The sequence below is a fragment of the Musa acuminata genome, chromosome BXJ1-3 (assembly GCF_036884655.1).
Source record: "Musa acuminata AAA Group cultivar baxijiao chromosome BXJ1-3, Cavendish_Baxijiao_AAA, whole genome shotgun sequence".
In the NCBI taxonomy this organism is placed as follows: Eukaryota; Viridiplantae; Streptophyta; class Magnoliopsida; order Zingiberales; family Musaceae; genus Musa; species Musa acuminata.
The window spans coordinates 31,318,454-31,337,170 of NC_088329.1; the positions used below are offsets into that span (position 1 = coordinate 31,318,454).

General features: G+C 37.6%; 2 protein-coding genes across 3 annotated transcripts; both read left to right on the forward strand.

The window, feature by feature from the left end:
* Positions 1-369: 369 nt before the first annotated feature.
* Positions 370-4,176, forward strand: LOC135624643 (protein YABBY 2-like). The gene is made up of 6 exons (XM_065128470.1): positions 370-637; positions 1,552-1,671; positions 2,363-2,480; positions 2,651-2,699; positions 2,775-2,850; positions 3,981-4,176. The coding sequence occupies exons 1-6, from the start codon at positions 566-568 to the stop codon at positions 4,038-4,040; spliced, it is 495 nt and encodes a 164-aa protein (XP_064984542.1). The 5' UTR covers positions 370-565; the 3' UTR covers positions 4,041-4,176.
* A 6,046-nt stretch (positions 4,177-10,222) lies between these two features.
* Positions 10,223-14,426, forward strand: LOC135583657 (E3 ubiquitin-protein ligase DIS1-like). 2 transcript variants are annotated; one of them, XM_065128481.1, is made up of 4 exons: positions 10,223-10,385; positions 12,430-12,778; positions 13,285-13,671; positions 13,929-14,426. In XM_065128481.1, exons 2-4 carry the CDS (start codon positions 12,527-12,529, stop codon positions 14,247-14,249), a joined length of 960 nt encoding a protein of 319 aa, XP_064984553.1. In that variant the 5' UTR covers positions 10,223-10,385; positions 12,430-12,526; the 3' UTR covers positions 14,250-14,426. The 2 variants fall into 2 exon arrangements, with proteins under 2 accessions (XP_064984553.1, XP_064984562.1); XM_065128490.1 differs by having other exon boundaries at positions 12,436-12,778.
* The last annotated feature ends 4,291 nt before the right edge of the window (positions 14,427-18,717 follow it).

The following is an 18,717-nucleotide window of genomic DNA, read 5'->3' on the forward strand; positions in this document are numbered from 1 at the left end:
AGCATCAAATGAGAAATGTAAAATTATCTTCGGAAAAACTATTGCATATAATTAAGGGTTTTTCAATTTTCAGATATTGTTGTATTAATATATGTATCCAATCTTTTAGTAGGACTCACGATTTGTGACAACTTCTTCATCCACCGTTCAAAAAATAATTCAGAAAATAAATGTGGTAAAATAATATAGTAAAGTCAAGATTAATCTTCTGAAATGTTAAAACTAAGAGAGAGAGAGAGAGAGAGAGAGAGAGAGAGAAGAACACAGTCCCATTCACTCATTTCAGTCGATCATTACATTGATTGTACTTCTTCTACCTTGTTTTCCACATTCCCATGGCACATCCCATTCAACCTGAGAAATGTTTGGCTGGGCTTACGTTCCCGTACAACTCCTCCTCCCTTTTATTCTCCTTTACCCGTGACTTCCATCTTGCAATTAATATGATGCCATCGCTCTTATCTGTTCTACTTCTCATCCTCTTCTCTCTTCCGCTCTTTCCATCATCTCTCTTCCACCCTTAGCCTACATATCCCCGACTTCTCAATTCCCTCTGTCGTCGGAGATGTCGTCCGGCCATGTCTTGCCCGATCAAGTTTGCTACGTCGGTTGCAGCTTCTGCAACACTGTTCTAGTGGTATATTCTGCACAGCCTCCCTCCCTCTCGCTCTCTTCGCTTTTCTTTACCTTCTCACCCATCATCATATTACCTACCCAAAGCAGCTCTACTGAGATGAGAGATATCAGTGTTTGTCTATGTATGTATCAACTTTGCTTCATCTTTAAGGGAGATTTATCGACTAAATTACAGCCAGATGCAGTAAACTTTCAGGATGGTCATCATGATCTGAGGACCCAAGTTTTAGGGTATAAACGATCAAGAGTTTGTTCTTGTCCTTTTTGAGACCTGCCAGAAGGAATATATTCGACATGAACATGTGGGGTCTCCGGTGCAGCCAAACCTTTCTACACCCTAATCTCTGAGAAGAGCTCTTCTGCAGATCTCATAGTGCAGGTGACTCCATGCATGCGCATGTTACATGTCCTTCACCCTGGGAGCTGTTGCAGTAAGCATGAAACCAATTGAGCCCATCATTTTAGCCATGAAACTTGACACTCTTCTTCATCAGATTCTTTGATCCTAAATCTCTAAGCTATCTGAAACCCTAGTTCACTGCAAAGCTCCCAAAACTAGCATGGTTGCTTGGGCTGGCTTTGTCACGACTCCAAGGAGAAGCTGGATCCGAAACCCTAGTTCTCTCTTTTCTTCTGCTTCTCTCTTCATTTCTTACAGCGAGTGTTCTTCAGAACCAGCACCGAGTACCGATTGCTATCTCGTGTCTTGTGCATTTTGTTCAGAGAAAAGTAATGCACGAATGTAACATAATTAGTGCAAACCAATGACCTCCTCGGTGACTACAAATCCAGTACTTGATACTCTCTCTCTCTCTCTCTCTCTCTCTCTCTCTCTCTCTCTCTTTGTTGTCCCAAAGCCAAAGAGAAAAGTGTGCTTATTGTTCATCTCATGTATTCCTTCTCTTCTTACTTCAGGTTAATGTCCCTCACGACAACTCATTCAACATTGTCACGGTAAGATGTGGCCTTTGTGCTAATATCCTGTATGTGAATCTTGAAGCCTTGCTTGGAAAACTCCCACTTCAGAATCTTCAGGTTAACACACCCCTACTTTGGCTTATGATTTCTTCATGATTTGCACAGTACTTCGTGTTCTTTTGCACCCACAATTTGTTCTTATTTACTTGTTTATAGATCTGTACAGAATTGCATACGTTAATTATTTAGTGTATGCAAAAGCAACTTTTTTTTTTGCTTATTATGTTTATAGATCTTTGTGATTTAGCCTTTTTTTCGACGCTGCGATTCATCCAAAACCCTTAAGTTGGCCACTTCAAGGCTGATAAAGGAAGGAGTGCTAGAAAAACTCATGACGTGCGGCAAATGTTGGATCAATGAAGATTCACTGATGACATATTGTGTTTCGACTGCAATCGGTTCATCAAAAGCTTGAGATGATAACTTGTTGCAAGATTTAACTGTTTATAGCTCAACATCAATTGAAATAGGGGTAGATATGCAAACACTTGGAGAAAAAGGATTGATCTCCTTGGACATGAACAATGGACATGAACAATGTTTTTCTCTTCTCATCAAGAAAACCTGCAGTCTAGACAATTCATCTGTGATGCTCCTTGGACATGAACAATGTTTTCTCTTCTCATCATGTAGCACCCAAGAATTATTTCATCTCAAATGTCAGCACAAAGATAACATCTCCCATATGTATATGGTGATGATGAACTTTTTTATTTTTTACTCTTAATTCACTGAAAACAAAGTGCAGAGTCATAACCTTGGATCTCAACACCTTCACATGGATTCCGGATCTTCTTCCACCCGCAACAGGCTATCAGTGATGAGCTCGATGGATTTCGTTCAACAACAAATGCAGCTGATCCATCGTAAGCCTTTCTGCGACACCACATTCTATGCATACACACGCAAAAGTTCATAAATTCAATTCTTCTTCTTCTTCTTCTTCTTCTTCTTCTTCTTCTTCTTCTTCTTCTTCTTCTTCTTCTTCTTCCTGGAAACAACCATTCGTGTCTGATTCTTTTCATCTTCCTGGAAGCGTCGACCGAGAAGCGACGTGCTCCTTCTGCCTATAACAGATTCATCAAGTAAGTTCCTCGACCTAAATAAAGTTGGATTACGTATTGCTATCATCAGTGATATCGAGAACTTTTCTTACGCAGGGAGGAGATTCGGCGGCTGAAGGCGAAAAATCCCAACATTAGCCACAAGGAAGCTTTCAGCGCGGCAGCAAAAAATGTAAGCATTACTAGTGTTGCTGAGAATTAAGCCACAAATGATGAAGATTTAATTAGCAGAAAGTAAAGATATATGCTAGACGAATTGGTCCTCCTCTATATGAAAATGATAAGATAAACCCTTAGCTTAAATTTACAGCCCATTTTCACTTTAAATTTGCTGCAAAGTGTTGCTTATCAGACATGAGAGGATTATATCAGAGAGAGTGCAGAATGGAAGCTGCGAGCTGAGCACTTGGGCTTGAGGAATCAACGATTAGAGTATGTTTTCCGACCAAGAAGGCTTTAATTGGATGGGTCACTTCGACTTCGTCATCTATTCGACCTCTCTTCATCTTCATCATTGCCATCACTTTGATCCCATCTGCCTCGTGTCTCGCCCCGTTCGATCTCATCCTCCACCTCCTCCATCACGATCTACTCCACCATCGCCTCCGCTTCCATCATCATCTTTCCTTCTCCTCCATCATAGTTGCCCACTTTACGTTTCCAGGATTAAAGCCGTCCTCGATCCGCTGCCTCCACTCAGCCATCACCATCACCGCAATGCTTCCTATTCCTCCTCTTTTTGCACGTGAGTAGGTTGGAACAGATGGAACAGGTTGGAACAGATGGAAGCCATCACCATCACCGCAATGCTTCCTCTTCCTCCTGTTTTTGCACGCTGAATACTCATCCATCCTCGAACAAATCAGTAGAATCCATATTTCCGGTAAGCATTGACCGAAGACGACATGGTTGAATCATCAAGGCGATATGTGAATGAATGAAGCTGCAGAGCTAATCTCACAATCTACAATGATTCATTCGGTGAACTATTGCAAATATAGGACATGAATACACGGTGCCCGGATCGCTAACGCATATTGATCAGAGGATTGTAGTTAAGGAAGGATCTATTCCTCGAGTGCGTAGCATACCGACTTGCTTGCTATTTAGGTCTTGATTAATCTTGATGGTTGGTCTCCAAAATTTCACCTACATTGTCAAATAGAGGATAGCCTTTTATCTCTTGATGCAACGAGCTCTTCCACATCGTGAGACCAGGCATCGGTGTCTTCAAGTTCCTTAGCCATAACTGTTCTGCATCTTCAACGATTGTGATTCATGCAGCTTTCTGTCAACTTGCAGTGGGCACACTTCCCCGAGATCCATTTCGGGCTATCCATCAATGGGAACAAGCAAGTTTAGCTTCAAGGTCGATAACGCTGCCTGCCTGCCTGCCCAACCGAGTCACGATGGTTCTCATGTCTGTTCTTGAACGGTGTATGTCTCTCGTATGGTTTGGTCTAAATGGATTGTTTGTTCCACCATGAATCAGAGTACTAAGAGATGTTGTGTCATTTAAATCACCCTTTCTCTTTAATTAGCATGCTCGGCCTTCATGTTTCCATGTGCAAAACATTGCTGACACGTCTCACTGTACTAATCATACGCTTAGATGTCAGGAGGAAGTTCAAGAGACAGGGATGAAGGTGGGCATCTCCTGGACCCTGGTCACTGACAGAGAGAACATTTACCTCGGAAAGATTTCCATGATCAAACAGAACAGAAGCTTTTCCTTCTTGCTTAAACACAGGTAAGAAGCAAAATGAAGGATGCGCTAACATTGCAATCAATGGTGGAAAGAGTTGGGAGAGGAAAGAGACATAATTAGGCAGGAATATTGCAGGTCTGGTCGAGAACTGCCATCCTTGCCCTGTGGAGTGCACAGTTGAGTAGAAACAAACCGCTAAGAACAACAAGGAAGAGAAGTGTTAAGATATCAATCGGTGTCGGACGCTGACAACACGAAAAGGAGAATCCAATGAGAGAGACGTTGTTGTTGTTGTTGTTAGTCCAACGAACTGTCACTTCAGACAGCTTCCAGCAGCCAAAATCACGAGAGAATCTATCCCTTCCCAAATAATTACTTGGGCTCAAGAACAAGTCTGAGTTGGGGCTGTGCTCTGCATCACAGTTTGTCTGCCTCTCATCAGCCCTCAGATATGTTGGAATTAAACTTGTTCAAGTGTCATAAAAATGTTCATTGCATCAAGTGGGAGAATCATTACATCAAGAAGAAAAAATGGATTAAAAGTCTATAGAAGGATAAGTCAAATTGGTTATTGATTCTTGAAAGGATTTCTTGAAAGAGAATGATTCATCTTGAATATAATTAATATAATGTATCTTTGGGGACTATATAAACCCCATATGTTGGGTCATGAGGGTAAGAGAGTTTCTGAAATTGTAAAAGTGTTTTTCTTGAGAGAAATATAGAAGATAGAAAGCTTGTCCTACTCTTCCTCTGTTTGATATCTCTATCCCCTCTTCCTATCAACATCAACATTTGGTATCAGAGCATAGGTTAAGCTATGACTTCTTCCTCAAGTGCCATCCAACTCCAGATCCCCAGATTGACAAAAGAAAATTATGACATATGGTGCATCCAAATGAAGGTTCTTCTAGGCTCCCAAGATGTATGGGAGTTTGTAGAAGATGGATTTGCTGAACCAAGTCCAGCAGAAGAATGAGCAATGAATGCAGAAGGAAGAAAATAACTCAAAGAAAGAAGGAAGAAGGAGAAAAAGGCTTTGTTCACAATCTACCAAGGCCTTGATGATACAATGTTCGAGATCATCGCTCCAGCAAATACTTCAAAGGAGGCTTGGGAAATGCTTCAAAAAGCATTCGGTGGTGTTGATAAGGTAAAGAAACTTCGTCTACAAGTTTTACGAGCTGAGTTTGAAAAACTACAACAAGGTACTTCTGAAACTATTTCTGATTACTTTTCAAAAATCATTTCTATTGTTTATCAAATAAGACGAAATGGTGAACAAGTAAATGATCAGAGAGTAATAGAAAAAATATTGAGATCTCTAGATCCGAAATTTGAATTTATTGCTGTTGCGATTGAAGAATCTAAAGATTTGGAAAAAATATCTTTAGAAGAACTTATGGGTTCCCTTCAAGTTCATGAACAAAGGATTACAAAAAGAGGAGAAGAGAAAACTATGGAGCAAGCACTACAAGCTAAGTTTGCTCTTGAAAATAAAAGAGAATCAAATTCTCAAAGAGGAAGAGGACGAGGACAAAGAAGAAGAGGAGGCAGAAATCAGACCAATCAAGAATCTCCAAACAGTGAAGATGTTGGAGAAAATTATAGCCAAAGAGGTCGAGGTTATGGTCGAGGACGTGGCCGAGGTCGTGGACGTGGCAGAAACTCTAAAAGGTCTGAAATACAATGCTATGTTTGCAAAAGGTATGGACATTACTCTTATGAATGTTATTATAATCCTAACAATCAAGGTGATAAGGCAAATTTTGTTGAGGAAGAAAAGAAGGAAAATCAAGTTTTGCTAATGAGTTATGAAAATTTGAAAAATGATCAGTCTATGACATGGTATCTAGATACAGGAGCCTCAAATCACATGTGTGGCATCAAAGAGCTATTTTCAGAAATGGATACAAGTTATTCCGGGAATATTACATTTGGTGATTTGTCTCAAAGACCAGTAAGAGGCAAAGGTAAAATTCTCCTTGAACTTAATAATGGCAAGGAATTATGCATTTCAGATGTTTATTATGTTCCTGATATGAAAAATAATATTCTAAGCTTGGGACAATTACTTGAAAAAGGTTATGAAATTGAGATGAAAGATATGGCTCTCTCAATTTGTGATAAGAATAAAACAATGATATCACATATGAAAATGGCACAGAATAGAATGTTTCCTCTGCATTTAAGTATTTTTGATCAATCAAATTGTTTTAAAGCTGATATTGAGGATATCTCTACACTTTGACATCTTAGATATACTCACTTAAATTTTGAGGCTTTGAAACTTCTAGAGAAATATAATATGGTGACAGGAATGCCAAAAATTGATCGCCCAACAAAATTGTGTGAAGTATGTGTCATGGGTAAGTAAGAAAGAAAGTCTTTCAAAGTGAGAAGGACAAAAAGAGCATGAAATCGACTTGATCTGGTACACTTAGATGTTTGTGGCTCTATCAATCCAGTATCACTTGGAGGAAGCAGGTATTTTCTTACCTTCACTGATGATCATAGTGGAAAAACTTGGGTTTATATGTTAAAAGAAAAGAAAGAACTTTTAAGCAAATTCAAAGAATTTAAGGATTTGGTTGAAAGACAAAGTTGTTGTAAGATTAAATGTTTAAGAATAGATAGGGGTGGTGAATATATATCAAATGAATTTGAAAGTTTTTGTAGAAATAATGGAATTCTACATCAATTCACCATGCCATACACACCTCAACAAAATGGTGTCTCAGAAAGAAAAAATAGGACTATCCTTAATATGGTCCGATGTATGTTAAAGGAAAGAAAAATTCCGAAAGAATTTTGGGGTGATGCTGTTGCTTGTGCAGTTTATTTGCTTAACAGGTTTCCGACAAAGCGAATTGGTAATGTTACACCAGAAGAAGCATGGAGCTTACAAAAACCAAGAGTTGATCACTTAAGGATTTTTGGAAGTGTTGCATTTGCCAAGATACCAGAAGAGAAGAGAACAAAATTGGAGGATAAAAGTCAAAAATGCATTTTGCTAGGTTATCCAGAGAATTCCAGTGGTTACAAACTCTACAATCCTATCACAAATAAAGTTGTGATGTCAAAAGATGTTGAGTTTGATGAACAACAGATTTGGAACTGGAAAAGTGATGAGCAGCATAAGAAAGCTGTAGCTTCAGAAGAAGATGATATAATACAAGCAAGCACCGAAGTGGCTGTGCCAGAATCATCACCTAGATCAGCTAGGTTACATGATTCAAGAAGTCCAAGTATAAGAAGGACAAGACCTATTCAGGACCTATATGATGTGACTCGAAGGATTGATACTAACAATGATGAACTTTCTTTATTTTGTCTTTTTGTAGGATATGATCCATTAACCTTCGAAGAAGCTTATAGAGATGAAAAATGGCGATAAGCTATGAATAAAGAGATTCATGCCATTAACAAAAATAATACATGGGAGCTTACTACACTTCCAGAAGACCACCAAGCTATCGGTGTTAAGTGGATCTTCAAAACAAAAAGAAATGCAAAAGGAGAGGTGGAGAAATACAATGCCAGATTGGTTGCAAAGGGATATAAACAACAAATATGGAATTGATTATGAAGAAGTATTTGCGCCAGTTGTTCGATTGGAGATAGTAAGATTACTTATCTCTCTAGCAGCTCAAATGAAATGGAAGATTTTACAAATAGATGTCAAATCAGCATTTCTTAATGGAGTTCTTGAAGAAGAGGTATATATTCAACAACTTCGAAAAAAACTTGGCATGCTGGATGGAACAAGTTTAAGAGGGGAGAATGTTGGAATTAAACTTGTTCAAGTGTCATAAAAATGTTCATTGCATCAAGTGGGAGAATCATTACATCAAGAAGAAAAAATGGATTAAAAGTCTATAGAAGGATAAGTCAAATTGGTTATTGATTCTTGAAAGAGTTTCTTGAAAGAGAATGATTCATCTTGAATATAATTAATATAATGTATCTTTGGGGACTATATAAACCCCATATGTTGGGTCACGAGGGTAAGAGAGTTTCTGAAATTGTAAAAGTGTTTTTCTTGAGAGAAATATAGAAGATAGAAAGCTTGTCCTACTCTTCCTCTATTTGATATCTCTATCCCCTCTTCCTATCAACATCAATAAGATCGAAGTAAACAAGCAACGAAGGGGACGGACTCATGATCGTCTCAAGGCTCATGTGGCTGATCATGAGTAAACTGATCATCGTCGAAACGACTGCTACCACACAACCATTTCGACTCGATGACAAACTGTCTCTTGTTTCGCATCAAAAGAGACGGTATTGAGCTTGCCCAGAAATAGAACAGCACTACCAACAAAAGGAAGCTCTCACAAGCTGCCACATTGCTCGTGCATGAGTGCATGGTTTGACCAGGTGCACAGCAACAACTGATCCACGTCTAGTGCGCATCTATCTGCCATGCACACTTCTCGTCGAGGACGGCTGAGGACGAGAGGAGGCAGAGCCACTTCAACCCCTGCAATGAGTGCGTGTGGCGCACGACAGTTCGTCCGCCATTGCCATCCGCATGTTGCTGGAAGGTTAGCTTTGATCTCCAGTTGATTCGTGGTGGCCGCCACTGCATGCCAATGTCGAAGGCGACCTACTTTCCGCCTCACATGGATACCTACGTGACACGTGCATCGTATACCTCTTTGGCTACATAAAATACTGCCTATTCCAAACACTCTTCTCTTTTCTCTCTCTCTCTCTCTCTCTCTCTCTCTCTCTCTCTCTCTCTCTCTATATATATATATATATATATATATATATATATATACACATGTCATCTCTCACCTGCAGACCTCTCTCTCTCTCTCTCTCTCTCTCTCTGTCTCGGGAAGCAACGATGCGTTAGGAATGAGATTACACAGTTGCCAGCTCATAATCCAGATTCCATAAGTAATTTTTGAGATCCAACATATCGTGTGATTTCTTTGGAATTAGTCAATTTTCATGCCACGTAGTAATTTTGAGATCAAACATATTTTGTGATTTTCTTGGAATGGTCAAATTTCATGCCACGTAGGAATATTTGGGCACCCTAGTAATTTCTGTGTGGCGAAGGATCTTTTTGGTCATTCGACAACTTTACGTTAGTACTAATTGAGGATGGAGATTACAATTTATAATTCCATTCTTATTATTTACCAACTAATATTAAGAATTTTAAATATTCTTAAGTTATCTTGGGATATATATATATATATATATATATATATCCCCAATTTATAATTTAATTTTAATAATTATTTTATTTATTATCTGTCCTTTTTTATTTTTAATTTTATTTTCTCCACCTCCTCTCGAAGATGATGATGCAAAATGATAGATGATGAAACGAAAAGAATACAAATTAAGGAAGAGAAAATGAGAAATAATTTATAATATTTTTTATAATTATATTTAAAAATTATTTTTTAGGTTAATTATATTAACATAAAAATATGTTATATTTTAGACCTTTGTAAATTTGTCCAGTAAACAATGTTGGCGGTGACAGAGGAGGAGGGGGTATGAGAAAAGCAAAAAAGAAAAATAATAAGAGGGATTTGTATCGAAGATTATTAGTCTTAACTATTAATCTCCCCGATCTCTGGAGGCATTTCCGTAATACTCGGAACCGATGTGGAGCGACAACCACCGTTTTCCTCGTTTCCGATTTCGTCCAACCTTACGGCCATTTTGTTTCGTTATTTGTTCCGTTTTTTGGGCAAAAACAGGGGACCATTAGGGGCATTATCGTCACTTAAGAATCGGATTCAAGTTCGCCTCCTCCGTTCCGTTTCCTCGTCTTTATTGCACCGTGCCGTTTCTCTCTCTCTTTCTCTCTCTCTCTCTCTCTCTCTCTCTCTCCTCCCGAAAAAAGCGAACAAGATTGGCTAAGAGAGGGAGATCGAAGACGAGAAAGAAGATTGATAAGATCGGAGGAGAAGAGAAAAAGGGATGGATGATTGATGCCATTTCGCGTCGGATTCCTTTTGAACCCTTCGGTTGGCCCTCTCAAATATCTGCCCTTTCTGATGCAGTTTTTATTCGGTCCTCTCTGCGCATCGTGAAGCCCTAGAATCGATTCTTTAGGGTTTCTTTCTTGTCGTCTAAATCTTCTTGACCTTGGGATACGGTGGTTTAGATACTCGAGTCGAGACGCATTCGTCTGTCTTGTTCTGGAAATGGGGTATCCGTTTCTTGGTTTTGAGGGTTCTTAGGGTTTCTAATTTGCGGGGATGGTCGATCGGAGTGATACCTGCCATATCATTGTTGTGGAATCTTGTTCTTTGATTCATGTGGAGCTTCTTTCTCTCTTCTTTCTTCCCCTTATTATGCCATGAAAGAAAGATGGTTAGATTCAAATCTTATGATGAAAGTGGACGCTGCAACCAAACTTGATTTATTGGTAGCATTTTATGCTGTAGCCTTGGAAATTCTTGATGTAGATACCTTGCAAAAGATTGTTATGATTCTGATGTTATTTTTTTTGTTTGTGCCCTTCTTCGAATGTGCAATTTGAACAGTAACACTGATTACAAGGTTTTGTTTGGTTAAAATTCTGATTCAACCTTTTGGTGTTATTTTATTCATCTTTTACCCATGTTAACGATACCAATACGACTACTCTTGTGCAAGTTCTGCCAAGATGTGTAGCATGACTATGTATTAATATATCCATGGTATTCAATCATTGGAGTTTCATACTTGAACCATAGTCAATTACTTCATCTTATCATGTTTGAAGGTAATTGGAATAAAGACGTTGATCATGATATATCACTCCTTTTTCTTTCTGGGTCATGTTGACACTGAATTGGTATATCATATTAAAATACTATAGCGTGGCATTTGCCAAACCAGAAATGATAGGTAGGCGGGACTTTATAGGAAGTTGGTAGAGACTTGATTCCAGGAATGAATTGCTAGTCCATCTACTCCAACATGTTGTCGATGGAGTATGAATTTATATAGCCACCCTATTGATGGTGTAAATAACTAGATTTTTGCTGCTGCTTGTTTGGGATTCCAAAGGACCTTACTTATTTTGTATCAGTGCTTCACGGGAGGCTTTTGTAATGTTGAGAAGTATTTTCTACAAGTGATAAGACCTCACAGTAAATTTAGTAGCATATCTTTATTCTTCTCTTTTTTAATGGACTTAATGTGCTTTGTCCTCTTTTCAGATTCTCTTTTGATGAGGTAGTTCCAGCCAAATTGTCTATGGCATCAATGTTTAGTGAATTGCTTCTACAATTAGTAAAGAGAGACTGTATTAGAAGCAGTGGCAGGGCTTGATCTTTTCTCTGCCAATCTATAATCTAGACAAGCAAATATCTCTGCTTTGCAAACGAATTGTGGATTAACGCATTTAACAAAGATGAGAAAGTGGATTGTTATGAGAAAAAAAAGAAGAAGTTATAACCAAATGCCTTCTGTGGGAATCATGTAATCCTAATTTCTTACTTTATCAAAATTTAGAAATATTCTTTTTTCTTTCCTCCTCGCTTAATAATCAGATAGGTGTTATTGGGCATGTGGACAGTAAACATTTGAAACATTTTCTCCATGATTCTTCAATGATTCAGCTGCTTAGGATGATGGTGTTTTACTGAATATTAATGTGGACATGGGGGTTATTGGAGTCAGATCTCGCCCTACTTGCGGATGCTTTCCTGGTAGCAGGTTGAACTGGTTTACCATTACAACACTAAAGTTTCAAAAGAATGACTTGAGTTATTCATGTTGTTTACGCTGCTCAATTTATTCAAAGGTGTAAAAGTGGTACATGAATTTCTTTTGTAAGGGCATTCTGTTAGCCTTTTTTTGCTACTATTAGGTTTTCCATCAACTATTAATGTAGACCTTTTTAACAGTGGAAAAGTGCCATATTTAAGGTTGATTTATTGCTTTTTTATATGTTTTCCACAAATTCACTGAAGTTGCCATCAATTGCATATAACTATTAAGTGCCATGTTTTCTTTATAGATTGAAGACTTACTAGTTAAGAGTTATCTTAAATTTACATGGCATTGTTTTGCATTCAGTTGCAGGTCTTAGGATGATGGAATTTACTGTGCCTTTTTCTGTTCTCACAAGTACAAGTTTTGATAAAGGAGGATTTTCTTTTCTGAGACATACAAGATGACCAACTTTAAGCTGGGAAAGAAGCAAATTCATGCAAGTTCATCTTCTGGTTTTCAGTCGGAAAGGATGGATGAATCACCTTCTTTACCTATGGATTCCAAGTCTTTCAATCCAAAGAAACAGGTTCAACCTCCGTCTAAAGAAAAATTGCCACATGGAAAATCTTCTCTTATACTTCCAAACAGTGACATAGATGAACTACTGGAGTGTCCTGTCTGCAGCAATGCAATGTTTCCACCTATTCAGCAGGTTTGTTTGAGTATTGGCTTGCATATATACTAATGCATAAAAGGCTCCCTTGTCTGATTTTCTCATCATTAATCTATTTGTTTTCCATCCAACAAAATTCTATCACTTGGGCATTCTTTCTTATTATATTGAAGAGATGGCATATCGTTATTTGCACATTTTTGCCACAAGTATAACCATCAGATATTTGCTCTTCATATGTGAGTACACATTTTCTGTCTAGCATGCATACATTATGCAGCTTGAGAAAATGTTGGTTTTTTACAGGATCTCATATGTTATTCATACCTTAGGTTTCTCTGGTAAGTGTAAATTTTATTACGTTAAAGGGTTATAGAGGGGCTATGTATGGGGGAATCAGGCTCAGTTGTGTTACTCATTTGGCCTTCTGTTGTGTCGTGAACCATTATTTCATGCTTTTCTTTCCTGTGCTTCTTCAGGATTCAAGTCTGCTTGCAGATGCTTTTTTTTGGATCAATCTTATTCTTTTTGTTTATTTCTTTCAGTGTCCGAGTGGGCACACACTGTGCTTCTCCTGCAAAAACAAAGTGAACAACAAATGCCCAATTTGCCGAAAGGAAATCGGCAACATACGGTGCTTGGCACTGGAAAAGCTTGCTGTATCCCTCCACCTCCCCTGTGCATACCATCATCTGGGCTGTGAAGAAATGTTTCCCTATTACAGCAAGTTGCAGCATGAAACACGGTGTATTTACCGGCCTTACACATGCCCGCATCCAGGCTCTGATTGTCCCTTCACCAGCGACAGTCTTGCTCTTCTATCACATTTGAGGGAACGCCACAAAGTGGACCTTCAAGCAGGATGCACTTTCAACCACCGTTACGTGAAACAGGATCCATGTTCAGTTGACAGTTGTTCATGGACACTAACGGTAAGCTCAGCTTTTTGTTCAGTACAAATCAATTTTACCTATCCTTCAGATTTACAGAGATGTGACTGCCTGATACACTGATACGCAAATCAGTTGAAAGTGTGCATCGGTTTCGTGGCATGCTGCTTAGTTTATAACTTCTTAGTTGGCTTATTTGTTTCTAACTTCTTAGTTGGGATTTATGGCTTTTTGTTGTCATCATTGTCTTGGTGTGCTGATTGATTGTGATGTCTACCCTTGGTGCTTTTGGTTGGTAGCTTTTCAATTGCTTCGGCCAGTACTTCTGTCTCCATTTTGAAGCCTTCCTGCTTGGATGTGAACCGGTGTACATGGCATTCCTCCGTTTCATGGGCGAGGAGTCGGAAGCAAGGAGGTACAACTATTGCCTTGAAGTTGGAGGCCACGGGCGAAAGCTGAGATGGCAGGGTGTGCCGCGAAGCATCAGGACTCACCACAGGATGGTCCGCGACAGTCATGATGGCCTCATAGTTCACCGGAGCCTGGCCCTATACTTCTCAGGTGGCGACCAGAAGGAGTTGAAGCTTAGAGTTTCTGGCAGGATTTGGAGGGAGATGTGAGAAAGAAAGGCCCAGGAAATCTCGTCATTTTGTAAAGATTTTTCTTTTTCTGTGAGCTTTTTCTTCGTCTCCCGCCGACTGGTGTAATTTGCAGAAATATAACACAATTCTCTGCTTCAGGCATTTTGCTATTTGATTTGGTTAATCTCATTTATCACATTAAATATTATTAGTTCAGTTTTGGATGTGATTTCAAATAAAATGTATCATGGCCAACTTGGATGGATCATCATCCAAAAGATAAATTCATCAAACGAAAACGGAAACACGTGGGGCTAATTACATTATATTTTATAGTTAGATTTAAAAAATTTATATTAAAAATTTTATAATTATGAAAGTGAAATATTTAACTTCAATTATCCTATTATCGTCAGTTAAAAAATAATTTTAATTGTGATGACGAATGATGATATCGTGAGTGACTATTATGGTGATAGTCAATGACAATGACACGATACGCATCGGAGGAAGAGGAGGCATCACACTGCTTTACGTCTCTTCCTCCGTCCATATCGCTTTGCATTTATGTTGGTACTATAAGCATAAAAAATTAAAATATACTATATTAAATATAGAAATAATCTTTTATACTAGGATTGAAATCAAATACTTAGATCTTTTATACTAGGATTGAAATCAAATACTTAGATCTGGTTTAACGACGCATACTCTTTGATACTATCTGTTCAGAGATCTTTGTTTGATCTGCAAGGCACTATCTTTAATCCAAGATCGCTGTCAATCTGTAAAGAGAAACTAATCCTTTCTCCTCTCTTCCTATCCTTTCACACGACTACCTAGATTGATGGTTTAGGGAGAGAGATGAGGGGAAAATCATTGTGAGACGTGCACACATTCATTCCCTAGAGGTCCTGTCTATTTATAAGCGAGAGCAGATAGTCTAGGATAAGATATTAAGAAATTTCCTCCCATCAAGGTTATCTCCTAAAAAATCTACTTTAAATGGACTTCTATTCTATTGGCTAAAATATTTCATCAAAATCCAATTAGTTATATTATATATATCTTATCCAATTATAAGGACCACAAAATCTAATATTCTCTCTTGGACCATTAATTGATAAGATATAAAAGAGATATTCAAAATCAAAATAAACAAAACAAAAATTGTTTGAAAACAATTTTACCTAATTTGGATTCTAAAGAATTTTAAAAAGTATTTTATACATGACCATGAATTTTAAAACAAGCCAATAAGTCCAATAAATACAATAATACTATATAAAGTTTAACTATCAATATGAGTCATAGCGGTTGTATTTTATCAATGTCATACTCTCTTCTATGTACTACAATATTGTTAGCCTTTCCTAATATAGTCCATAATGACCATAGTAATTTGTCTTGTCAAGTCAATCTTATTTTGTAATTACATTCAACCGTAATATGCATAAACATAAATATAAATAGGATAGCAGAAACAAATAACTTTAATTAAGCAAGAAGAATGTCAATAATAGCATCCACATAAATATGCATCACTATATCTTTTATGACTTGGTTATAAGCCCCATTCTAAGAACATGTTTTTTAAATATTTTACATTGTAAGACTTTTGTCAATGAATCAATAATTATCGTAGTGGTGCTCAGATTCTCAATTGACACTTGATGTTTTTGGATTCTTTATCTAACCACCAAGTATTTTATCTTAATATGCTTGGAATTACTAGAGTATTTGCCATTCTTAGAGAAGAAAACTGCTATGGTATTATCATAAAATATCTTCAACGGCCTGACAATTGAGTCGACCACACCAAGTCCTGAAATGAAATTTCACAGCCATAAAACTTGCTTTGTGGCCTCAAAGCATGCCACAAATTCAGCTTCCATTGTTGATGATGCAATAAGCGATTGCTTTACACTTTTCCAAGAAATTGCCCCACTAGCTAACATGAATATAAATCCGGAAGTGGACTTCCTACTGTCGAGGCAATTTACAAAATCAGCATCTGAATATCTTATCATTTCAAGTTGATTTGTTCTCTTATATGTGAGCATATAATCTTTTATCCCTTGCAGATATCTCATTACTTTCATTGCAGCTTTCCAATGTTCCATTCCTGGGTTGCTTTGGTATCTTCCCAATATTGCAATTACAAAACTGATATATGGTCTTGTATAGGTTTGAGCATATAAAAGACTTCCAACTGCGCACCCATAAGAAATATTCTTCATTTGATTCTTTTCTAAGTCATTTTACGAGCACTGGTTTTGATTGAATTTTTCACCTTTGGTAATAGGTATATCATTGACTGAGCAAAGCTGCATATTAAATCTCTCTAAGATACAATTAATATATTCTTTCTGAGATAATCCTAATAATCCTTGAAATCTATCCCTGAATATCTCAATACCAATAACATAGGCTGCCTTATTCATATCAACCATATTAAAGTTCTTGTTGAGAAATATCTTAGTTTGGTGCAATAAACCAATATGGCAAGTAAAATATCATCCACATATAAGACCAATATAATAAACTTGATCCTACTTACTTTCAGATATATACATTGATCAACAATATTTTCCTTAAATCCGAAGGAAGTAATGGTATTATGAAACTTTATATACCATTGTCTATAAGCTTGTTTGAGGCCATAAATGGATTTCTTAAGTTTACAAGCCCAACATTCTTTTCCCTTTTCTATGAATTCTTCAGGTTGTTTCATATGGATTTCCTCATCCAGATCCCCATTCAAAAATATAGTTTTCACATCCATATGATGTAACTCAAGATCATAATGAGCTACTAATGTCATGACGATTCTCAACGAGTCCTTTCTAGAAACCGGAGAAAAAGTCTCGTTATAATCGATGCCTTCTTTATGAGAAAAACCTTTGGCCACAAGTCTGATTTTATATCATTCGATATTGCCCGTTGAGTCGTATTTTGTCTTAAAGACCTATTTACAATAGACTCTTTTACAATTATTGGGAAATTCAATGAGTTCCTAGACACCATTTTGGACCATTGATTTTAACTCTTCTTTCATTGCATCATACCATTCTTCAGAATCGTTACTTTCTATGGCTTGTGAAAATGATAAGGGGTCTCTTTTTATTCCTATATCATAATCTGATTCTTGTAGATATATCACATAATCATCAGAAATAGCATATTTTCTTTTCCTTTGAGATCTTTTCAAATCTGCCAATTGTGATTGTTCTACAAGATCATTAGTGGCGATATCAATATCATGTGAGAGTTCTTCGATGTTATTTTGTTGTTCACCTTCATCAATACTCTCATTGATTTGAGGAAAAATAATTTCTTGAATAGGAAATGATATGGGAGAATTAATATGAATCTCCTCAATATCAAAATTAATTCTCCGAGATTTTTCACTCCCACTGATTTTGCCATTTTCTAGGAATTTTACATTACTAGATTCTGTTATCCTCACACTATGATTAGGGCAATAAAATCTGTATCACTTAGAATTTTTTGGATAACCAATAAAATATCCTAAAATAGTTCTTAGATCCAATTTCTTTTCATGTGGATTAAATACTCTTATCTCTGCAGGATATCCCCAAATATGTAAATGTCTCAAACTGGGTTTCTTACTAGTCCATAACTCAAATGGAGTTGATGGAACTGACTTACTAGAAACCATGTTTAAGATGTACATAGCTATCCTAAGAGTTTCTCCCCACATCGACTCAAGTACAGAGGAATAACTCATCATGCTCCTAACCATATCCATAAGAGTACGATTTCACCTTTCAACAACACCATTTTACTGTGGCACACGTGGTAATACATATTGAGCACAAATACCTCGTTATTCTAGGAATTTAGCAAAAGGACCAATATTCTGACCAGATCCATCATATCTATAATAAAATTCACCACCTCTATCTGATAATTTTAACTTTTCTATCTAATTGTCTCTCAACCTTGTACACTTCAAGAGTATCAATGACTTGAGACTTTTCATTTATTAGATAAACATAACTATATCTGGATAGGACATCTATAAATATGATGAATTACTTTTCTCCACTAAAATAAGGAATATGGAGTGGTATATCAGTATGAATAATCTCAAGGAGTTATTTACTTCTTGTGGTATTTTTTTTTACATGTTTAGTTTGCTTTCCCTTAATACAATCTATAAAAACATCAATATCAGTGGAGTCTAAATGTTTCAAAATATTATCCTTCACTAAACCGATATAACCCTTACCCAACCCTAACCCGCTGCCGCTGCCACTCCCGATCTCGCTGCTCGTCACTCCTGCTCCCGCTACCGCTGCTCATCGTTGTCATTGCTCGTGCCTCCCGCGAGCCCTCCCGTTGCTCGCGCCTCCCGTGAGCCCTCCCGCGAGCCTTCCCTCTGCTCGCGACTCCCGCTGCTCGCGCCTCCCAGGAGCCCTCAAGCTGCTCGCGCCTCCCGCGAGCCCTCCCGCTGCTCGCGACTCCCGCGAGCCCTCTCGCT